The sequence below is a fragment of the Notothenia coriiceps genome, unplaced genomic scaffold, assembly GCF_000735185.1.
Source record: "Notothenia coriiceps isolate Sejong01 unplaced genomic scaffold, NC01 NC01_scaffold00024821, whole genome shotgun sequence".
In the NCBI taxonomy this organism is placed as follows: Eukaryota; Metazoa; Chordata; class Actinopteri; order Perciformes; family Nototheniidae; genus Notothenia; species Notothenia coriiceps.
In genome coordinates this window covers 142,537-167,458 of record NW_011357522.1, presented here as the reverse complement: position 1 = coordinate 167,458, position 24,922 = coordinate 142,537, and the positions used below count along the sequence as shown (strand labels likewise).

Here is a 24,922-nt window from a genome sequence, read left to right as displayed (position 1 = left end):
AGGATGATAAGGAGGACAACTAAATGATTCACCGTTAATACAGTTAACAAGTGGAGGAAGAGGAGGCTCTTAAAGAAGAAGTTACAGGTCTGTGAGAGCCAGATTTGTTTGTAGGTGACCAAATACTTATTTTACAGCATAATTTGCAAATAAATTCTTTAAAAATCAGACAATGTGATTTTCTGGATTTTTTTTTCTCATTTTGTCTCTCATAGTTGAGGTATACCTAGGATGAAAATTACAGGCCTCTCTCATCTTTTTAAGTGGGAGAACTTGCACAATTGGTGGCTGACTAAATACTTTTTTGCCCCACTGTATATCTCTATAGGCCGAGCCATGTGGATTGATTTTGACAGCTCCAATCTTTCCTTTTAACTATAAGAGGTTAAAAAAAGGAAAAGAAAAATGCACATGTATTTGTTTTTCTTTGTCCTATTTTGCCCTTGAAATAACTCTGTAGAGAGACAGCAGCTCTGTTCAAAGAAACAATCACCCTTGTGATACCCATAAATCTGTCGGCAAAATGTCCCCAAAGCATGAAAAAGCTAAGTATGAAGCCTGGGTTGTTATTACTGAGTCTGTGATAAAAGTTTAGGTGCACCAGTTTCAGTATAGATAACAATTGGAAAATACCATTAAGTGTTGGAATGGTTGCGTTTTCTAAATCAATTGTCATAAGCACAATTATCTAATTTCTTTTATGGAAACATTAGCAAAATAAATGCCTTGAAGACATTGTGTTATTTTAGAGAGAAAGTTTAACAGTATTATTCATTCCATCGTCCTGCTTTAATGCAACATTATCTAATCCCACTATGAATTTATTTTTATTTTTATTTTATTACTGTAAAACCGATTTTTATGTATTTGATCTAAATGTGCACATTTACATTTAGATTAAAACAAGAGATTAAACATTAAATTGGAGGCTGGTTAACCCCCGTCCAAGTCTAGAAGAAATTTCAAAAACACTAACCCTTACCAGCCTATTTAATGTTTAAAATGCTTTGAGAATTGTTCCAGCAAGGCTTAGCAATAGCTTTCAAATATCCATGAATCCTAAAATACCCGGCCCCTTGGCTCAGGGTTGAGGCCCCGCTAATGAGTGTAGAGGCCTTTGAACGTGGATGAGTAATTATGCACATTTGAACAACTGGAAAAACAAAGGTCCCTTTACTGTTTACCATTTCCTAATTTGATTCCTAATTGAGCGTGCATAACACAATGTTCACACCAAAATATTCTGGCAAAGACGAGCACCCATGGCAGAATTACTCAGGTTAACATGGTCTACTCTTCCCTCAGGCGATCTAAAAGAGTGTAACCACTGGAGGCCCTTCCATCCCAAACACCTTCACCACCTGGAAGTGTGGTGAAATGTCTCCGACCTATAACACTCGTAAACGATTGCACATTCAGATGCTGACATTTTCACAGACAGACATAGAAGAATAAGGCCAGAGGTCAGAAGTAGAGTGGATTGGATGGTGGATGGCTAGAAAGAGGAAAGAGGAAAAAAAACATGAGAGTTCACCGCCTATCGGGCTGTAGACTGCATCTCTGATAGAAGAACGAGAGGTGGATAGGTGAGGTTGGAGAACATAAAAGGCGATGGGCGGCGTGAGCATTAAAGAGATGGAGAGGTCATGGTGAGCAGCACCGCACATCAACTATCACAACAACAGATACATCAATACAATTAAAGCATTCACAAGCCTATATGTGCCTCCAGCTGTACTGGCATATCCGCTGTTCATCGCCCCTTCTGCTATTATGACTAATGGGAAATAATGATAAAAAGGCCTGCATCAAAAGAGAAGACACAAATTATGTGTGAAGCGTGGGAGAGGGAAATTGACCAGGATCAGGGAAATAGAGAGTGAGAAAGGGAGTAAAAGAGAAGTGGGAAAGTGAAAGCAAAAACAATGTGAGAAAGTACTCAGGACAACATCTTGCCAGTTAAATTGTTGGTGGCAGAGTACCACAATATGCGTGTTGTACAAAGCAGCCATTTCTCATTGCATACTATGACGGCCAAGCTTTTATTTCTAAAGCTGATAATAGGCAACAGGAAATATAAAGGTTGGATAAAAGAGGAATTATGTATCTGCCCTGCCCAACGTCCTAGACAGCTCCATTCATGGTTCAGGATGGGTGTGTTTATAAAAAGAAAAGAAAATCAACAATTATGTTGACATCAGGCCCAGGCATGAACAGAAAAGCTCAATGGATGAATGACGTGTATGAGAATGTATTTTGAATACTGTACAAAGACAAGTGCATGTCTTCATTGAAATTGTTTTTGCATAGCGTGAATAAGCAGAGGTTGACCCAATTCTCCATCACGCAATGCACCTGCAGCCCTGAAATCCTCCTGAAAGGTAACCAGGCCCACAGCACATCTATATTCATGTCATATTTACATCTGCATGACCTCCACACAACCTTATCAGAAAGCCGTTTCCCCTCCCGACAAACAGACACGCTCCATCACACAGAAACGGTGTGTGTGAAGGTGAACTGCAGCACCCACCCCACCTGTCCAAATCAGGACAGGACTGACCTTTATCAGGCAGTCTTAGTCAATATGCCCCGAGCTATGAAACTGGCAAACATATGTGTTATTGTATGTGTGTTTGTGTGTGTGCCTGAAGGGCTGCGACCATCTGGGATCTCCTTTTTTCCGCATGAACATCTTCACGCGTTGTCAGATTATGGAGACCAGAAGTCATTCATTTGGAGTGAATGATGGACAGTGCATGACAGCAGTCTAGCAGCGTACATTTCCATGCTGGTTTATACTGATAGTTTGTGATAATTATAGCCCTATAAATTATATAAATGTATGATCGTATAAATCAATCTAGAACATCCAGCACTTAAAACTGAGGACAAAAAAAATCAGATTGACAGGCCACTTTGTCACATAACTCATGCTGTTTTTGTATACTAAAAATCCTAAAGGAAACATGGACAACATTGTAGGTACTGTCAAATATGACATGATCGAATGCTTTTGATGTCAGGCTAAGCAAGATGAACGCTGGTTTAAACTTTAAAGAGAAAATGGTCAGGCCTGTCAGTGAAGGGACTTAATAGAAATCCGCTAAAATTGCAAAAAAAGATTGGGAAAATAATTATACAGTACATTTAGTGTGTGTTTGTCCATAACTTAAAAGTGAGTGTGACCCATCCTCATAAAGGTCGTGGTGACATTGTGGACTTTGTGAAAGACACAAACACCATGTACAGAAGAGAATTAAGGGAAAAACACAATATGACCAACTGGGAAAGTGGATTAACTGTATACATGGCAGAAAGCCATTTACATGAGGGTAAGCTCTAATAAGGTACAGTAGCAAAAGATTGTGTTTGTGTGTGTGTGGTTTTCCAATTGTACGCACATTAGGGCACACAAAACAGGTTCAAGCTGGGACTGAGTGTGTTTTCTTCTTACTCGTTGCAGATCTTTGCGAAACTAGAACCTCACATCATATTTACACATAATGCACAATTCCTATAAATACAGCTGTTTCTAAGACACATGTTGAATGCTTCATGTACTGAAGCAGTGTTACTGTTGTATTATTGTTGTGTTACTGTTATATTATTTTAGTATTGTTTTAAGTGTCGGACCCCAGGAAGAGTAGCTTTTGTCAAGAGCAAAAGCTAATGGGGATCCTTAATAAACATAAACATAAACTGTAGATGAGCACCCATGCAGGTACATTTATGGTCTGACGTGTTCACATTCAGCAAAAACTGAACTTATATAAAACAAAAATACACAGTGACATGCAGTATGCATCTCAACCCTGTAGTGTAAATCTAAACACCTTTCACAAACAGATACACTCAGAGATGTATACACATGGCAAAACTGCATAAACAGGGTCAAATATAATATGCAATGACATAAAATATGCATGAATACACACATAGCCACGCAAAGCGGAGAAAAGACAAGTCTGACACGTCTCTGTAGATGCCATGTGTGTTCTAACATGTCAACATTCATTCCGGCATTTGTGTAGTCACATTATAGATGCTAATATTATGCAAGGGCCCTTTTAAACTCTGCATGCACAAGCATTCAAAAACGGGGTGTACACTTCTTACACCTGGTAAGAAGGAAACCCTTGGTTGCACACAAATGCACAAGCTAACTTAACACACACATACATACACCTTTGAAAAAACACCTTCCCCCAGCAGGACATATTGGATTAGGAGTGATTTTTTTCTTCCTTGGCTCCGTCTCAGAGGGGCTAGATTAAATGCCATTCTCACTTTACTAGAGATGGCTTGAAAATAAATCATACTATCCATATACACACATGAAGAAATGTGCAAACACACTCACTCACTCACATACAATACACACACACACACACACACACACACACACACACACACACACACACACACACACACACACACACACACACACACACACACACACACACACACACACACACACACACACGTTAAAATCCTACAGATCAGGAGGCACTAACACAGATCAAGGGTGTAATCTCATTTGACCCTGGAGCTAAGTAGCCCAGGGCAACAGCATTACACTTCAAAGCTTCACTCTGAGTTTGTTACACATTCCAGCTCCAAAGTCTTTTGCGCTGTAACCTAGAGGAATCGAAATAAAATGTACTATCAGACGGCATCACGGGATCTGCTCTGACCTGGATCAAATGATAAATCAACAGCCAGTTTTCTTTTCTTTCACAAAGTAGCTCTTTATACTGTACCTGTCTCTCAACTCTGCATCCATCCTCCTCTCTGTCATATTAGTATTCCACTGGGGGCAGTGTTAAGCTGGACATACAATCAACACCCCATCACTCTCGCTCACCACACAACAATTAGCTGCCCCTGCTGGGGGCTCTGTATGGCTGAATGGGAAGGGAGGAACAGGGCTAAGGAGGCCTCAGCCTCAGAAAAGGCGAGCCCTTTTGTCTGGCCAAAGTCCCCCTCTCAAATCATTTCCACAATGGAGAGGCTTCCAATCCAGATTAAGCGCTTATGAAAATGAAGAACTTTGTGCTCTGAGATGGGGCCGGCACAGGCGACGTGGACCAGGGTCACAAGAGCCAGTGAAAAGGCCCCTCACTCCGAGAGCTCACAGAGGCGTTTCTCAGGGAGCAGCAGCCCTATTCACATGGCATTAGAGGTGTAAAAGCATCACATTGACTGCGCGAGTCAGGCAAACTTAATATACATTTGGTTAATACCCCTATTGTGGCAGACCCTCTAAGACTGCTCTCCTAGCAGTGCGCCAGAGAAGGAGGACAGTGGTAGAGAGGGAATTAAAGAGGCAGTGAAGATGAAGTAGAGAAGGAAAACAAAGATAGGAGGGAATAGGATTTGCGGGCCCATTCATGCCTTGATGGTTGTGAAGCACACACAGACAAGCCTCGACACACACACACGGATATGCATGTACACACATACACAGACAATACAATCCTTATAAAAAGGCTGCTGTGATTCCTGTTTGTGCACGGCATGACACTTTGCTGACACAATAAACTTAGCAAGAGTCAAGAAACTCCACAGACCTTCAAAGTCAAAAGACAAAATGACCAAAAACTGGCTATATTGCCAGGGTAACCAGTAAGATAAAGGTCAGTTTATAAGGAAGTAAGAGAGAAATATTGCTGTAGAAAAAGACACAAGGAGAGAGAGGCAGCGAGATTGTGAAATTGACTGAGTGTATGAGCATGTGTGCCTTTGTGTCCCTATCACTCTGTGTTTGGTTCATTCCCCAAAGGGTCTTATTATGTTCGCGCTGGCTCCAACACAAAGGCAGCGTCTCTGTATCTCAGCCCATCCAGTTCCCCCAGAGAACATTCTAGACACAGCAAATCCATTTGTTTGTCAGCTTCTGCCTGTATTCGGACTCGAACTAATCAGATATTATTCTCTTTGAGAAGCATGCCACTGTGCAGTCTGAGCTAGCACTACAGTACTGCTGCCCCAGCACTTAGATTACATATCTGATCTATAAGAGAGAACATTTTGTATTTGTAAGCGATGTGCATAGATTTTATGAAACAATGTTGAAAGGTTAGTTATAAAGGTATCTCTCAGTGCATTCAATTATCTATAATAAGGTTGTTACTTTTGGAAAACATCTCCCTTGTTATTTGCCAGATACAGATGAGTCTTGAAGTGGGTAAATGTTTTTGGCTGGGTACATAATCAAGATGTACAATAGGACAATATTTAATGTTTTTGAAAGAGCAGTATAATCAAGGCCCAGGAGGAAAAGAACATAGACGGAAACAAAGGGCAGATTATATATCTTGAGTGGAAACAGAAAAAAATTGCTTTTAAAGAACAAGAGAAACTCTATGAATACATAAGACACTGCACCAGTGATGGCACAAGTAAAAGCGTGGTTGAATAGTCCATAGATTGATTGCACAGTCCCGAAGAAGCCTAATTTCGATTGTCGGTACTCATCCATATCTGCTGACTTTGCAATTTTAAGGCTTCTCAGAGGGCAGAAAACAACTCAAATAAATGTTATACCAAATATAAATGCTATCAACCTTAATCATGTTTCACATCATTGAATACAGCCATGTGCAAAACATGAAGTGTTTTCTGCTGATTAAGATAGTGATAATTGACATTCCGGAATTGTATCAGTACAGTATCATGTTTTGATATTTTCTTTACTTACAAGACTCATCGTACATCTTTAGGTTTAGCAAAATGATGAAGCCTTGCTAAAGTTCTGTATAATAAGGTGCAAAATAAATGCAGTCAATCCAACCTCCTAACAACAGATAACGTATACTGCAACAGGTTGGCAGCAGTCCACCTGTTGACTCAGCCCACCATAAAAGTACGATTGGTTTTCATGACCAAATGCAGCCAAAAAAGAGACTGACTGAGAGGTTTGCTGGTTTCATTAAAGTCTATAAAACCACACTCACTTTGAAGATTTCATTAAAAGTCGGGGTTGCCCCAGCCGATGTGGATAAGCTAAGCTCTCACCTCATCTAAACTACACACACACACACGCAATAAACAGGGACACACACATATGAGGATCCACACAGATCTAACCAACTACAAGTCTTGCCATGCTAATTCCGGTCTTGGATAAAAGCTGAAGCCCCCCCAGCCAGTGTGGGAACTTGGTAAATAAATGGAGCACAAAGCACAAAGTGCTCAAAGAGAGGATTACTAAGTCGCTCTCTTTCTCTTCGTCTTTTTTCACACTGCCCCTACAACACACACACACTGGCACTATAGATAGATACACACTCCTCCTCTCCCCTATCTTGCTTTCAAAATGCAATATCCACACATTGTCTTCTCCAGTGGGCGTTTCTGAAGGCAGCCATAGCAGGAGGTCCTTGGCATGAGGAGGGACAACTAAGCCAAGATCAATAATTTGTCACAGAGATGGGTCTGCAAGATTAAGCTTCATATGATCTTTCTGTCTGTCAGTTTGAAAAGAGATGTTTGCTGTAGTTTCTGAAGAACCACATGCCCTGAGCCCGGAAAGTACAGACTGTGTTTACTGTCAACGAGAACTTTCAATTAAATGTGCACAATGACATAGTGCAATGCGGATTATGGGAGTTGTCTAATTGCATATTGTGAATGTCTTGAGGTTGTGTTTGATTTGACCTGCCCAGTTATAGGGAGCCGAGTTGCTTTAGGATAATGCATAGTGTCATAAAAGGATTACACATACATAATTCTTTACGTATGTCTAATAAGGGATGCTAAGGGAGCTCTTAGACTGGAACTGTAATGCTGTTTGCTTCAAGTGCCGGGCAATTATGGCAAACATGATTAGGTTATGAAATTGGACACGCAAAGTTCATCTCGGGGTGATGGAAAGTGTGTGTGTGTGTGTGTATATATATTTGTTCATGTGTGAAAGCCTCCCACAAAAGAGAACAAATATCTTACAAGCTTTGACCCAAACTCCTGAGATTTTGAGCTTTGAATTGATTTCGAGCACCCAAGCGGATTGACAGAATCAACAGAAAGCATGGAAGAAATGCACTTTTGGCTTACAGGATTGGCTTATTGGAAAAACCCAATCACACCATACTGACTGCACGCTGAGGTTCGATCAGTCCATCTGCAATAACTTTACAACCTCACAGACCATTGAAAGCAGATGCTAGCAACCTTTCAAACTCAAGAAAAATGTCTGTAATAAAACAAATTCAGTCAATTTTGAACAAAACATATTTAACAGATAGTCTTGGTTTTATTGGCCAAGACTCTTAAATAATGTATCCGTTTCAAATGTCTGCTTTAACCCCAATAGTATGGTGCTTACATCATTAAACATGCAAATGTAAAAACCCAACAGGACCATTTATTATCAAGTTTTTCCAATAGTCTTAACTTTGAAGTTTCTGTGGACAGTTTTTCATTTGAAGACATTACAAGGATTGATATGTTAAAATCATGCATTTCTAGAAATGACTTATATGTAGCCTATGTTCTTTGTACATTTGGGTAACTGACCTTTCATTTTACTCCTGTAATAGAAAACCACCACCTTTTTCTTGGTTGCTTTGTCGACTTTAGTAGTCCTTACATATTGAATGAACAAAGGTATATTGGCCCTACTATAATTGCCATTCAATTCCAATAAGATCGCCAGTCCACAAGTTCCCCAACATAACTTTTACAAATCCACATCCATCACTCTGCTGCTGATAACCTCCAGGAAGGGATGAGACATTTTCTAGAAGTGAAATGTGTCCCTCTGCTGTCAAACCAAACAGGCCAGGCTGTGTTATTAGCCGAACAGTGAATATTGATGGACAGTGATGAGGCAGAGAGGAAATCAACAAATTAGGGAGAGACGAGAGGGGGGGTGTTAGTACTTTCGAAACCAAGGGGGGCTCTGTGGAGAGGCACACCAGGTCTCCTCATTACTGCTTGCCGGAGCACACTCCAGAGAGGGAAGAGGAGAGGAAAAAAGAGGCTGGTTCAGGAGGCAAAAAAGTTCTAAAATGACGACAGTCTTATTGCTTTTTTTGCTCTGAGCTTGACGTTTGCCTTGATGTTTGTCTTGACATTTAACTTTTGCAGCAACACAGAGATAGAAACGTACACTTTTCCACATCATTATTGATGATTCTTAAACTTGCAATCGTTACTTAAAAGCATATGCTGACAGATTTGATTGATTGGGGTCACGGTTGGGATGAGGGGGTGAAGTGGAGCCCCTTGTAGTGCTGACCTTTTGTGTTTGGCCAGTGAGGGTGACATGGGCAAATTAAGCAGAGCACCAGCCATCTGCTGAATGTTAGGGGTCCTTTGTCTCCCTCTGTCCCTGTGTCCCTCACTGGCCTCAGGACCTTGTGTCCATCACCGAATGGGGGAGAGGCATAGACATGTGCAGACTGAAAACAGCGCTGAGACTGAGAGGTAGAAAAGACCAACTGAAGAGGATTTGGCAAAGCAGATTGGAAAAGATGTTGGGTTGAATTGGAGCTTCTTGAAAACCTTCCTGTGTAGCAGCTAGGGGAAAGACCAAGTGAGAGATGACAATACAATGCTTAGAAAAAAAGGCCAGCGCTCAAAAAACCTGGCCTGTGAGAGACTGGAAGTTAGAGAAAAAAGCAGTGGCTGATAGAAAAGACAGAGATACTGAAAAAGAATAGGACTCAAAGTGTGTGTCCCTCCATAGGAGATAAGAACAGCTCTGTGTGTGGTGGGTATTTCCATTATGTGTGAACACAATCTCTGGATTCCCCTTGCGTTATTAGGGACTGACTCAGTCTGCAGTGAGAGCAGCGCATCTGTGTTTGGGGTCATAACAAACATTCTATTTGGGCCTTAGATTCAAAGAGTCTTTGTTTGGGTCACCCTCTTTCACCACTGCGCTCTGCCATTCCCCCATTCAGCCCATTGAGAGCTATGGAAACAAGAAGTATTTCAGTCTATGCCCTTTCTTACAGCTTTTCTTCTTCTGTTCCGCCCCACTACTTTTTTCCCCCCGTCTTCATCACAGTGATCCTCACTGCCATACGACTAATAGGCACAGGAAGAGTCGGACACTTACTTAATTGTGCTTCAAGGTGACTCAGTGTGTGCTGCTGAGTACACATGGATGCTTCTCTGCAAATAAAGTAAACCCTGTGGAACGGAAGTAGACAAGGCCAAATGGGCTGGAATTGGCTCTAATAGCTTACCGGACCTGTGTGGGTACTATCTGCCAGATCTTTTACACTCAGATAAGACAAGGAGTAATGAAATCCTCTGTGGAACCAAATATTCTAAAGCTTGATTTTAAATAAATTCACCATGGCTTTTGGATAACATTTTAAAATAGTGTTATTCACTATTCAGGCTAGGGTTGATAATATGATAATGTCACTCACTACATTTTACAATTTTTAAATGGTCAGGCGAAAGAACTAGCACTTATTCTGAGCCAGATATGTGTGTTTATGTGCGTGTGTGTGCTCACGCCCCATGATGGCAGCCATTAGACAGGAGTAAGGCAGCCATGATGAATCGGCACTTAGCCCAGGGAAGCGCACTTGCTCAATGGGCTGTGAATCTCCTGCTGCCACTGTCAGCCTGCTGAATGTTAAATAAAGTTATTTGAATATTTGTAATATTAATGTGCCAGTGTCAAAAGCCCGCCGAAGCCTAACGGTGAGAGAAAATATGAGAAGATTCATACTAGGAATATGGGACTGCTCTGGTGAGAAATCAATACATCATCATGGATAGTGCATTAGATTCCATGAGTTTCATGGTTAAGTAAACAGAAAGTATTTCGGATTATAATATTTGTCATTAAGTTTCTAATTATCGTATTTCACTTCAATCCAATCTTTGCAAAAAATCAATAACTAAAACAATGTTCCCTCAATGTTAAAGCTTTTACTCCTCTGCCCTTATCACAGTTTCCAGTTCCAGCATAGCATAAGACTGCCAGCTTTATGGACTACAGGCCGGCGGCATTCATCAGCAAAGAAAAACAGCAAAATTATGAACAGGCAGACCAAAGTCAGAATAATTAGTTTACCAGGGAGTTTTCATCACTTCATATTTGATAATACGAGGAACATTAAAATGATCAATGATGATATGATATTGTGAAAAAACACATGCAAAGATGGATGTGAAGCAAACCTAATAAAGGTGATTCTATAAATCACACAGCTTGATACCGCAAAAATGGTCATGAGAGGGTTCAGTAAATCTACCAAATCAGTGTTTCTTAGACACTTAAGTTGAGCAGGACACACACCCAGGAAAAGCTTTGCGTTGGTAGAGGTAGTGGGGTGCTATTTGTATTGTCTCCGCTCAATTTAACAGGGAGGTAATAAAATATTTAGCAGATTGCTTACATAGCCAAGGGGGGAGAGAGGGAGAAAAAGAGAGAGCGAGAGAGAAAGAGAAAGAGAGAGAGAGAGAGAGAGAGAGAGAGAGAGAGAGAGAGATACTCAAATGGCTTGTGGGAGCTGGGGAGCAGGTAATGAGGATGACATGCTGGCATCATCGTTACAGAGCACAACAACTCGACATGGTCTCTCTGCCCAGCTGACAGGAGGCCGCACACACACGCCACACTACCTGTCACTAATTAAAACATATAGATTAGAGAAAGCGCAATCAGGTACAGGGAGTCGTACACACACACTGACACAGTACAAACAAACACACACAAGCACACACAACTGCAATTAGGTTACATTTCTCTGTCGTAACAAATGACTTACTTTTTTGTATTTGTCATCTAAAAAGTGACTGACTGACACAGCAGCTGTATCAGCTCTCACCCAGCATAAAGAAAATACATCAAACGGAAAATGTTCACATATCCAACAAAAGAGGTGTTGAGAAGGAAAACATGTATGCACACTTTTACCTATAATATATTCCAACAATATTGTAAAACAGTACCAGCGTATTGCATTTGTCAAAACAAACTATTTGTTTTCACGTTTTGATTTCCCTATGTGCTTCACGATGCCTTTCCTTTCCCTGTAATACCTTTCCTTCTCATGTTGCTCTCAATGAGTGAAATGATGTCAGTGTGCTCTCATATTCTATTTGTTCTTGTACTGTTACTTCATCTATAATGGGCAATTACTTCAGACCCAATGCTGAGGCCATGTTATTGCACCAACCCCCGATTGATTGGTTGCCCATCGTACTCAGCTTCCACAAGCACTTTAAGGTTAGATTTCCCTGTTTAAATAATGGATTACAAACCCATGAAAAGAGTCTTTGTGGAAAATAAAAGGTTTGGATTGCTTTTATTGGAGGGACCTCTCGGTGGAGATGAGAGGAGAACAGCTTCCATATGAGTCTCCAGAGAGTAAGCTGGTTATGAGAGATAAAAACAGCAACATCATCTGTTTCTGTTATTCTGTCTAACTCTTTTTCTATATTGTGTATGTCCTGATGCTTAAATAAAGGGTTTGTGGTTTCTTGATGTAGCTTGAACTCAACAAAAAATAAATAAATAAAAAACAAATAAATAAATCTAAATAAAATGTTCCCTCCAAATTTCCTTACCCTATTGCTCTCATTGCGTTCCTTTTTTGCACCTCCCACAATGCTACATTTCAGTCTGAGTGAGACATGTCAAACTTAACACAGCAGGAAGTGTACTTACTGTGGGAACTCAGAGAAGGAAATCAGGGGGATTGTGGGTATTAGTGGATATATACATGCTTTCGTCTGTTCAAAGAGTTTATGTAGTGCAGTTTGCAAACTGTATGTGTACTTACCAATGTGTGTTTGTGTTGTTTACAGTGCCAATGCCCCCCACTAACACAAGCCACAACAAGCCTTCTAGCAACACTCAGGGATTTCGTTAGGCTCTAATTACTGTTCTGTAAGAAGGTTGAGGGAAATAATGGTAGAAAAAAAGGAAATTCTATGGAAAACGAGTAGACACATAAGATACCTGGATGAGCATCAAATAAGCTTGAAGGGCAACACATATTCATTCATTTTAGCCTCAAGGTGTGTTTGCTTGAGGACAGGCAAGGTTACTTTGCTCATTTGATATATAATATTCCTGTTTCTACATTTGCCTCACATGTTCAACCAACATACTGGTATATATAAGTAAAAACTGGTCTAAATGGAGCTAGTCAATCCAACGTTTATGTAATTGCGTCATCTTTCATCATGTTGGTATTATTAGATAAAAGTACATTTAATAAGAATATAAATAAAATTACCCAATGCAGTTATATTTTATAGTGGAACATATATTACTTCAGATAACACACTGCTTCTTTAAGTTCAGTGCTCATACTCTGCTGAATTTTTGTTCATCAGTTTAAAACTTCAGCTTGAAAATGTCTCTAAAACACTATGATGCTGAAATGATACCAAACAGTTGGAACAAATGATTCACAGCAGGTAAAAGAAGTCTGCTATTGGTAAAATATTTGACTGCACATAATGAAGCAAAATACTTTTTTCCTAAGGTGTGGGCTAGAGACTACACATTTGCTATTCAAATATGTAAATTAATGTACCTTGCAGTGCGGCAACATATAAACATTGTAGGAGAAACAAAGTAATATAAAATTAAATGACCTGTGAACAAAGTAAAACACAGTTGTATTGAGATGTGATGGCAAAGTTAGATGTGAAATGATGACTGCCAGTAATGAGCTAACTAAAGGTATCTATCATTTTCACTTGAATGTCCTTCTATCTTAGTCAAGGTCTGTGTGTGTGTGTGTGTGTGTGTGTGTGTGTGTGTGTGTGTGTGTGTGTGTGTGTGTGTGTGTGTGTGTGTAGTAGTGTGTGGGAGTGTTTTGCACAGGACATAGAGCAATGCGAGAAGGATACAGTTAACACAGTCACACACAGTGTGCTTTGTAGATATGTGTCACTCTCATATCTGTTTTATTGATCAGAGCAGATGTGCGCCAATCAATCTTATCTGGGCTCCACACACTCTCCAGCTAACCTCCAGAGGCGGGCCGACCAATACTGCGTCACACTGAGAGCCCCAAGCCACTCATATTATCATCAGACACCTTGAGCAAATTGTCTCTTTGTATTGGTGTGTGTGAGTGTGCGAGAATACCAGGTTGCAGAGAGTAAAGGTGCATTAGAGGACAGACAGAAAGAGAGAGCGAGTGACGGCTTTAAGCGAAGCCCAGATGAACTTCCTCTTTATGTGTGTACCATTTTCTATTCCTCAGAACTCAGTCTTCGGCATATCCTACTGAGGCAAAACCAAACCTCCTGCCATCTGTAAAGTAGGCTGCACAGAAGGCTGGCATTCGCTACAGATTAAAAATCAATGCTAATGTGCCTTTCTAGTCTGCCAGAGGTGGATGTGATCAAAGAAGAAGCGCGGCACATCTTGCTCAGCAAAACACATAAAACACAATCAATTCAGCTTTTCCAATGATACAAACAGCTGTGATGCAAGGTATGCTAAAGCTGTGTGATATGAAAGCCTAAAATAGCTCAAATTCCTGTCACCTGTCTTATTTGTCGTTGTTATGAGTAGTCGATCATTTTAAGAGAGAGTGAATGATGAAAAGAAAATCATTTATGAGTAGGGGGCATGCAGCTATCAAAGTCAGTTTGAAAAGCAACCATAGGATGTAAATGACAAATGTATCTCGAGACTTACCTCGACAGACGTTGCCGTTGTCAGGTTCAAACCCTGCCTTGCATGTGCAGCTACCGATAGGAACCATCCACTCGCCGTCTCCATTGCAGTACAGCTTTATCGGGACATCTACTTCCTCTGAGTTGGGAATGCAGATTCCTCTTGCAATTACCAGAGAGGTGCTCTCAGCCCCTGTCATGGTCTCTGGAAAGATTGCAAAGTTCTGGACCACACTTGGGCACTTCTTATAAAACACTCTGACTGACAGCAGAGACATGCAAGCGCCATAGTCCTGAAACGCCAGGTAGAAGCCATTTTTAGACAATGGGCCAAAGCTCCGCACTTCTGTGTTGACCTTCATCAGGCGTCCGCCAAAGTCCACCTGCGAGAAGCTTTCATCTGCAGCAATGGTGTCTACCTTGAGGTAAGGGGCCTCCATCCAGAAGGCGGTGCCTTTTGTGGCAATGACAGCATCAGATTCATAGTAATAGAGATTAAAAGTCTCCTTGCATGAGCCGGGGACGTTTGGGATGGAGCTGCAGTCACGCACGGTGAATCGAATCTCCACATAGATGCGTTGTGCTCCACGACGATCAATAAAGGTGGTGAGGAGCCAGTTATTTTGACTAGGCTCGAAGACATTACACACCTGGTAGGTCCTGATTGTGTTGAGGTTTTCATCGTAGCCACTCACTTCCTCCCACTACAGAGAGAGAAGGAAAGAGAAGAGTACAAATGGTTGATTAGTAATCATCGGTGAAAAGAATGGGTTGCAAATGTTTTAATCGAGTGAGCTCATGTTGACTGAGAGCATTGGTACACACATCAATGATCTTCCTAAGGCAACACATTTGAGTCTATACTTCCTGGATTAACAGTAAGGACTCAGCCTGTTGTGCTCTGGGGCTTATTGAACCATTGAGAATACACAAATATCCTTCTTTCCTGAATTATAAACAATTATTTAGGAGCAGCCACAGCAAAACATACCACGTTGCCGACTTGTTCTCCAAATACGCAAAACTGCCTTTCTATTTGTACGGCCCCTATAAGCACAAACCTCATAATTACTTTGGATGTACTGCTATTTGCCATCTATGCTGTGCGTGGCTAGGCACAGAGCTGATGAATTATAAACTATGGTGTGTAACAAATTCAAGATTATGCACTATTGAATTATAATTAGACAGACGGGGGCTGGTACATGGCAGCCAAGAGCCGGTATGATGGAAAGGCATTTGCCTGCGGACGGAACTGAAATACACTGCGGGCCATTTCTTGCAGGTGTGACCCAGAAAGTATGTTGGATGAGCACCAGAAGCCCCTTGGGGTATACACTCAGTGCACAACATTATGATGAAAATGTGCCATTACCATTTGGCTGGTATCACTAAGAATTTGGAAGAGAAATTACTGAAATCAAAAGATGCTTGTCTAGAAGCTCGCTTTCAGATGAGAATGTCTGTTATACTTTGGCATACAGATTTAGAGCAGACTGAAAAAACAAACATGAGCCATATGCGTTACGACAGTCACTTAAAAGCCACACTGACTTTAAAGAGTATTTGTTGAGGCAGAGGGAAGAATGTATTCTCATGTCACTTTCACTCTTTGTAATATAAGGCTATTCTTTTTACTACTATTCTAAGCAAAAGCTCAGCTGACGGACTCATTTCCCCAAATACGCCCCCTCCCAATGATCCAAACAGCTGTGGGCCAGGAGAAGGTAATGAGGTCTATGTGAAGTAAGTAGGCCTCCAGTCAGTCCATGTTTATTCTGAGCATATATCTCCTGGTCTTTCCTCCTTCTTCTGACCTTTAAAGTCCCAGCTGCTCAATCAGGCCTAATGGAGAGGTGAACACATGAACTCTCCACATACAGCCTGAACAACCAGCCAAATGATGGAAAAGATTCAGAAATCTTGGATGAGTCCATACAAATGATGTGACACTTCATATATGTACTAGGTGTTTTGGGGTTTGAAGACACACTGTACACAAACAAGGATGATAAATACAATTTGGAGGAAGGATATGTGGAGACAAACAAGCATGTTTTGATCTGGGCAAAAAGAGGGAGGGGGAGAAGACACCTGGAGAACAGTGACACCGCTGACATGATAAACGAGTTTACAGAAATCTGAGGTGCAAATTAAAGCCTTTTCTCACCGCTGCTCCCTCAGTGCCCACTTCGCTGTACTCTTCTCCCCCCTACTCTCTTCGCCTTCTGCTCTCTTCTCTCGTCTCTGCTCTATAATGACCATTCATCAGCATTACAGGAACCTGTCCCTTTCAGCACTGCCTGTTCATTAATACAGCCAGCCCTAGGCTCCTCTGCACCCGTGTGCTCCAGTCTAGGAGGGGGTCCTCACCGCTCCTCGTCTAGCCAAATGACCACCATATTTCACGCCAGAGAGATGCCCGGGGCGTCTGCGATAATGCCCGTCTGAAATCTGTCCAGAAACTCATTGGCTGCATTTTTTTTCTTATTTCCTCATCGGTAGATATTCAGTGTCACCATTGTGTCAAAGGAAACGAAAACTATTACAGGTGCACAAATTAAACTTTGCCGTTGAGTTTCCTTATATGCTTAAAGTGATTTGTCTTGATCTAATGCCTCCTGTTTATAATGTGATGATTTACCACATATTGATTTGCTGGCTGTTCTTTTACTGCTGATGGGCTTGAGGCTGCACATTACATTTCTGCTTCCGTAGGTTTCTAAACATTTGATTACTCTGAGATTTAGAGTTGTAATGCATGTTACGCATGCATTTAAGAAGCAAAAACACTATCTACATACGCAGCACATGCCCTGCAGTCACATCAATACTCTCTGCCTAGGTTTTCTATTTCTGTTTCTATGCCTTTCCCGCAAACCGTTTACATCATTTAAATCAAATATATCACATGCACTACTCCATGACATCTCTCTGACCTTGCCAGAGTATGGAAGGCATCATCACCTGTCACCTTGCTGATAATGGAATTCCCTGGTCCCTGGTCCCTTCCCTTTGCATCCATTTCCCCTTCATGGATTTGTGTATTAAAATAAACACTGTTAGTCCTGCACTTTGTATACAGTATAAAGTCGATGAATTATGGACTGAAGCGCAGTTGTATGTTCAAGGCATGTATCATTCATATCGGCTCAAGGTGAACAAGATGTGGGAGAGAAACTGAGGAGTGATTATCTTTTTGTTCCCAAGTCCTCTTTAGTACTACCACATCACATTATATTTGCTGTAGATCTCCCTTACTGTAAGTTTAGGTGATAAGAGATAATACTCTCTTTGTGGCAGTCAGAAAACATAAAGCAGTAGAGGCTGAGGATTTATAATTGCAGTATGGCAAACCCAAAAGAATACAGCAGGTAGAGAGTGACAAGCATCACTGTTATGTGCTTCTATAAAGTCAGCTTTCTCTCTATTAGTTTTACGTTACACATTCCTGCATCACTGTTTCTATATTTTATCATCACAAATCTCACTGTACGCAAACTTTTTGCTGAGAAAACACTCAACAAATATTGAGAGCCTCTTGACACTAATTTATATGCCAACATAATGTACCCATTGACTCTTCTCTAATAGCTTTGCTTTTGCCAGTTACATAGGAGGCACTTTTTCCCCAACCCTGATAGTCAAGTGTGGCCGTTGTGTGTGTCATTATGGCTGCTGCTCGGTTTTATGGGCAATAGTAAAGAGATGGAGGAGCTATGGATTCACAGAGTGCTTAATGTGTGTGTTAATGACCAGTCACAGACAGCTGAGCAGGAGAAGAGAGGGCAGAGGAAAGAAAGAGACAGAGTGATGGATAAAAGAAAAATACAAGAGTGGAAAGGAATCAAGGAGAAGGGGGCGGTAATATATTCAGGCTGATGTTCCACTTCCCACAGCCTCAGCTTGCTGCCATCAATCCATCGATACTCTGCCCTCATAAAGGCCATTCATCACATAGATCTCCTGCCATTACCTTCAAAGGCTAAAATAACACAGAGCAGCTCAGATGGCCACCGTTTTGCTCCAGAGGACCGCAGGATCCAACAGTGAGTTGGGGACAAGTAGAACCCCAATCACAGAACCGAGAATAACCTTTCAGCGCATTGATGTCACACCTGTGGACTATAATAGGAGAAATGGACTGGACTAATGAGTCATTTACAGCAGGCTTGTTTGGAACAGGACAGGAGCGCCACACATGCTGCAAGATGTCAGACATGGTTGACATGACATAACAAAAGCTATGGAGAAGAGGTATGTCCTGACAGAAGGTCATGTAACTAATTTCCACTACATTAACCTTTTCAGGAAAGTAGACTCATTTAGAAAACCTTTTTTAGTAGCACAGGTCTTAATATAGTTCCTGTGCCACACTTCCTGAGCCCCAAATGTCCCTGACCTTGGAACTGTACTTTATAAATGGGAAATGTCCTATCGGGGCGTGTTTTGCACAGCTGATCATTGTGGATTAGTCGAATGAAAGCCTGAACGCTGATACAACTTGTTTACTAAGACACCTTTTCATTCAGCAGATCATCATTATTTGTTTTTTCCCCGGTCTTTTAAAGAGATGCACATTTCACGTTTCCTTTTCAAGGTTTAGTTCCTGGAATTTCCTGTTGCTCCAGATTTTACAGTCACTATTTGGTGGAAAGAGGCCAATTGTTGGCACAGAATGAAATTCAGGAATAAAGTAAGAACATAACAACCTCTGGCCTGATGTACTGTAACTTTAGCCTCAATCATACAAACCAGTCAAAACATTTGGCAGCAATAGGTATGGTTGTGGCTCAGGCTTCACTATATAGAGACTTGGTTACTTTAAGCTCATAAGTCAACGGCAGTCAATTTAAGCGAGACAGAGGCTTGAATATAGAAGCATCTATTGGGCTGCTCTTTAACCTTAAGTCCGCACTCTGATTCTCAGTGGATTCCCATTCACTTAATGCTTTTTAAATCCATCAGCATATTTATTAGAGCTACATGCTCAGACATACTGAACACAGATGGATGAGGAGCAGCTCAGAGCATTTCCACATTTAAAGCTGCTGAGCCCAGAAAGGTCTACAAAATGGCATCGCAAATAGCAGATGAGCGCCTGGAAACTGTCTCTTGAACGACCATCAAAACTCCCATTACTCAGTCTGAGAATAGGTTTTAGAGCAGGATCCAAAGCCAGGTGTATTACATAGTACACAGCAATGGCCAAACACTCTACTATTAAGGTTTACAACTGAATGTGTGCCCTTTTTGGTTAAAGCAGTCAACTTTGAGCTTTCCCTTCAAATAGACAGTCTGTAGGATAGTCTGCATGGATTGTTTATATAGTGTTTCCTCCAACATTATGGCTGGGGTTTTGGGTTTGCATATGTAACCCCAAGAGAAATGGCTGGAATATTTGTGAGCACTTTCTACCAAAGAGATGTCTGTTCATCTATCAGCGCAGGAGTAAAACCTGGGTGGACAAAACCAGGAGATTGCTTTTCTTACAACAGGTTTAGGATGGACATTTCAATAATGAAACTATTTGTTATTCATAGAAAGTATGCTTTCATATAATCCATTTGTGTATAATTAGGCTTGAATAAATCAGCATTTAAAGAGCTTGCTTTTGATAAAATAGGAGAAGAAAAGAAAAAGCAGGGGCACACATGTGGGTGGAATTCACATTGACATATTTCTAAAGGCCAAGGTCTCCGAAGGACAGTGGATTATAGCTGGACATGAAAAACTGAGATGAGGATTGAACTCTTTATACATCTGCTGAAAGATGCTCTTCTCATTTTGCAAAGCTCACCACTGTCGGTAATCACAAGCCAGATAGATTTTCCTTGCGAGACTGTTTTGAATCCCAAATGAGCATATTTGCATATCCACCTTTTGGGTCAGTTTCTTGAAGTAAAACAAAAATGGACAAGTCATATAAAGTTGATTTGGTAACAAAAACGGTATCTATTTTCTCACAAGCTTTGACACAAGACACATGCTCATAGTATTGTAACTTCACATATTTTGGAAGCTACACCTCATCGTCACACACAAACACAGCCGACCACAGCTCTAAAATATGCAGCGGCATGATTGCTATTATCATTTCTGATCAGCAGTGTTATTGAATAAGGACCACTGTCAGTCCAGCTGCATGGGAATGATTATTTTGCGGGGCATCTGTGGCCTAGTTCAGCCTGGCTGAATGTGATGGATGGGGAGGAAATGGTGATGTCTGAAACACTCCCAGTCCTGCCAGATCCCAGCCACTCTATAATTACAGACACACAGTTTGACTGAGCCCAAATAGAACTCTGTCCGTCTGCATCACAATGAGAAACAATGAAGATGTAGTCCCTAACCCAGTCCAGGTCTGCGATCAATACATTTATTGAACTGAAGTTCTGGGCAAGTTTGTGTTGTTGTGGATGAGCATGAATGAAAACTTTCCAAGTTTGTTTATTTGGTACACTTGGCTTTCATAGCAAACTTGATCCAAATGTGTGTGTACAACGTGTGAAATGTTGCTGTGTTGACACATTATTTGCTATTTAGTCTCATTACATGCTCCCACACGTCTTTGATGCCTCTTCTCTAAGAGATGAACATAATGTGGCATCACGCTGAGCCTTTCAAGTGAACAATCCACCCAGGAGCTTCATTTTTCCTCTCCTCCGTCCAACTTTTATAATGTCATTATTAATACTTACATTTTCAATTACTGGTTGGTTGCTTTGTAGCAGCATCTGATTTGCTGGGCTAAATATTTTTTTGAAATTAGCTGCTTGTGAACACAGCCTTCATAGACATTGTCTTAGTAGTTATAATTGCAGCTTCTACTATTTACATGGCAGGTTTGAAATGAACACAAATGCTCTTTGTTTTCGCCCAAGAAGAATGACATTTAAATGTAACTGCAAGCACTTTAGCCTCATTATTTCTAAAGAAGGTTTAAAATGCGAGCATCTGATTGTTAATACATTTAAGAAATGTGTGGGTGGCAGAGCTTTTAGAAGATGGCTTGGCATAGTTTGTGGGAAAACTGAAAAAAGCTGATAATAATAAGAATGTTGTACTGGAACCTTTCTAATTAAGGTGCAACATTTGGCAAAAAAAAAAAAGGACAGCTTGAAATATGGCTATAAGAATCTGAGATAGAAATATCCTCTTTTTATTCTACTGCTCATTTCATGAATTGTGGGATCAATGTGAACATGTTCAACTATAATGAGTATTATAAATGTCAGCTTCCAATTATGGCAGGTTTGTGAAAATAAGTATACAACGGTTTAAAGAAACTCAGGTTCTTACACAATCATCTTAGTACTGAATAAGTCATCCTACAAAGTAAATCAGTACAAGTTGTGGAAACTAAACAAGGTTATTTAAATCCAAAAAGAAGGTTAATATTATAGTAACAGATCTAGATTCCATTGTTGTTTTACTATTATCTCACAATGCACCTGGAAACACCCACTCAGGTAGCTTCAGAGAAACAGTGCAGCTGCTAGTGCCTCAGCAGATCTTACCTCGAGTCACCCTGTGCACAAGGCTAAAGCTTTGAGTATTGTATTAAAACCTTATAGCCTCTGCAACCATGCCGTGCTATTGTGTAGGATGATAAGGAGGACAACTAAATGATTCACCGTGTGTGTGTGTGTGTGTGTGTGTGTGTGTGTGTGTGTGTATATACACGCACACGCACACGCATATGTATATGTGTATATATGTGTGTGTGTGTGTGTATATACATACACGCACACGCATATGTATGTGTGTGTGTGTGTGTGTGTGTGTGTGTGTGTGTGTGTGTGTGTGTTGAAATTGGAGATGTGCACTTACACACCAGTAGGTATGAAAAGAGAAGGAAATTAACTTAATAAAAATGGAGAAAGAAGGGCTAAAGAGAGATAAATCCAAAGATAAAGTGGCACGAATCTGAACTGAAGAGTAAGGGTTTAATGGTACACAGTGGACAAAAGCTATATGACTAACATTGAATGATTTAACAATTTGGACAGGGAATGAAAGAAATACAGAGAAAGGGTGAAATAGTGAAGAAAGATTGAAAGCTGTCTCTCTGCAGGATACGTGGCCCCCTATGGCTCAAGGCGTTGCCATTTAGCAACCACAAAAGAACATGTCAGCAGGGGACAGGAGAATGGCAAGGTATCGAGGCTTTTAGGAGCAAAGGGGCCTTGCCTGTGTGTGTGTTTGTGTGTGTGTGTGTGTGTGTGTGTGTGTGTGTGTGTGTGTGTGTGTGTGTGTGTGTGTGTGTGTGTGTGTGTGTGTGTGTGTGTATAAAAACCCTGCAAAGCATGACACATGACAGCCCTATCCTCCAGACACAAAGACATGGAGAGGGAGCGAGAGTGGTGGGGGTTTGGTGGTGTCAGTTAGGTAAAGATAGAGCAAAAAGAGTGCCTGAGCTTTGAGACAGACAAGCTAGAGTAAAGAAAAACAGGAAAAAAGTCACGGAAACAGTGAGAGTGGATATAAAGGTGGTGGAGAAGAAAGAAAGGATTTAGTGCGATATCTGCCAGCTCTGTATGACTGCTGAAATAGCAGGAACTGCAGGTACCGGGGTAAAACACACTCACTCCCACACACACATAAGTCAGCCAGCCTCCAGCCACTCCTTCGCACACCAAATTCATACCAAATTAAGGATAGACTCATATACCCATCCTTTCTTCCATGGTTTCATCCCTTTCTTGTTTTATTTATTCCCTGACGATCAAAAAAATTCTCTGGCTCCTTATTCATCCAAGATAATTGTTACATGTGAAATATGGAGAGTAAATCCACAGGAAGGAAATCAATAGTTGAAGAGAGTGGAAAAGATTGGAGGAAGAAAATGTAAAACAAAAAAGAAAAATTCTATTTGTGTTTCACCCCTACTGCAATCCTCTAAATATGTAGATGCTGCTGTCTTGCTCATGTTTTCCTTCCAAACGATTTGGAATGTCAATTCAATCGTACCTAGAAAACAAATGTTCAGAGCTAAAATGTGACATGGGGGGGCTACCAAAATCACATCAACATACACACGAACGCCCAAACTCACAGACATAAAGCGATGGATGCAATTTGATCTAGGCGGTTCATTGCCATACTGTTCTGTCTTCAAGCTGAGCAGAGATGCCTGTGTCTAAGCTCGGAGGAAATTCAGTTGTTTTGCTACACACCCAAATCACACAAAAATAACTGAGGAAGCCAAATGATACAGGTATGCCAGTAACATAAACATGTCTCCTTTATGTGTGCATGTACATTAATTTAATTTTTAACCGTTTCTGTAGCATTTTAAAGGGTAATATGTTTAGGTCAATTCTTAACCATGTGTGCTGTATGTGTCTGTCTTTCTGTCTGTCTGTCTGTCTGTCTGTCTGTCTGTCTGTCTGTCTGTTTGTCCGTCTGGTCTGTGCGTGCGTGTGTGCGTGCGTGCGTGTGTGTGTGTGCGTGCATGTAATGAAGGCACTCTTCTCACCTGGCCGCTGAAGCGCAGCCAGCATGAGTCACTGTCATTTTTCTCTTCTCATTCCATTTCAGCTCGAGCTTCGCAGGTTCAAAGTTCACCTCCATCCCTCACTCTCTTTCCCACTCGTGTTTTTTCCTCTCCATCTCCCTCTGACTCTTATTATCTACATTCAATCAGCCTCTTTCTTTCTTCTTCACTTTCCTCCCTTTACTTTTCCCTCCTGTGCTCCCTTATGCTGGCTGAGCTGCTGCCTGTCTGTCTGTCTGTCTGTCAGGATATGAATAATTGAGGTGTATCGAGTCTGGTCAGCAGATGGTGAGATGCCTGTTATGGATCTATCGGTGCTCTTTAGGAATCGCTGAGTGTGTGCTGCACCTGTCCAGTTAACGCTCACAGGAGCTTTGCTTAAGCCCAGGCTGGGCACCGTCAAAAATGTGTCACCACCAGAAAGAGCACTTGTGCCCACTCAAATGTGCAGACGCAGATTTGCAACACAGAACTCAGGCTCTTGAACATTAACCTGAGCACACACAAGTCCACAATGTGGAATTACAAGAAAGTGAGAAACACAAGCATGTCAGGGTTATATCCATTCTGTTCTTAATCCCTTCTTCTGCACCTGTTCCAACCAAAGGGATTTCTCTCAAATCTCTTCATCTTTCAGCTTCTGTCTAACTCCCAGCACCTTGTCATGTCTGTTGTGTCCCCCGGTGTTTGTCCTCCTCTCCCCCTGTCTGCTCACTTGGCAAATTCTTTATCCCCCTCTTTCCCAAGCCCCACACCAACCTGCCCTGTTTCTCCACGCTTGACAACACCCACAGCCTATGTCAGCGC

The 24,922-nt window shown here is 41.2% G+C and overlaps 1 protein-coding gene across 3 annotated transcripts in view; it reads right to left on the bottom strand.

Annotated features, from left to right (window-relative positions):
• LOC104955767 (ephrin type-B receptor 1-like) overlaps positions 1 to 24,922 on the bottom strand; it is a 105,903-nt gene that overhangs the window by 32,523 nt on the left and 48,458 nt on the right. For all 3 annotated transcript variants that reach the window (XM_010783158.1, XM_010783159.1, XM_010783156.1), the window contains exon 3: positions 14,639 to 15,320. In XM_010783158.1, coding sequence (XP_010781460.1) covers positions 14,639 to 15,320 — 682 coding nt within the window. The remainder of the gene's footprint in view (positions 1 to 14,638; positions 15,321 to 24,922) is intronic.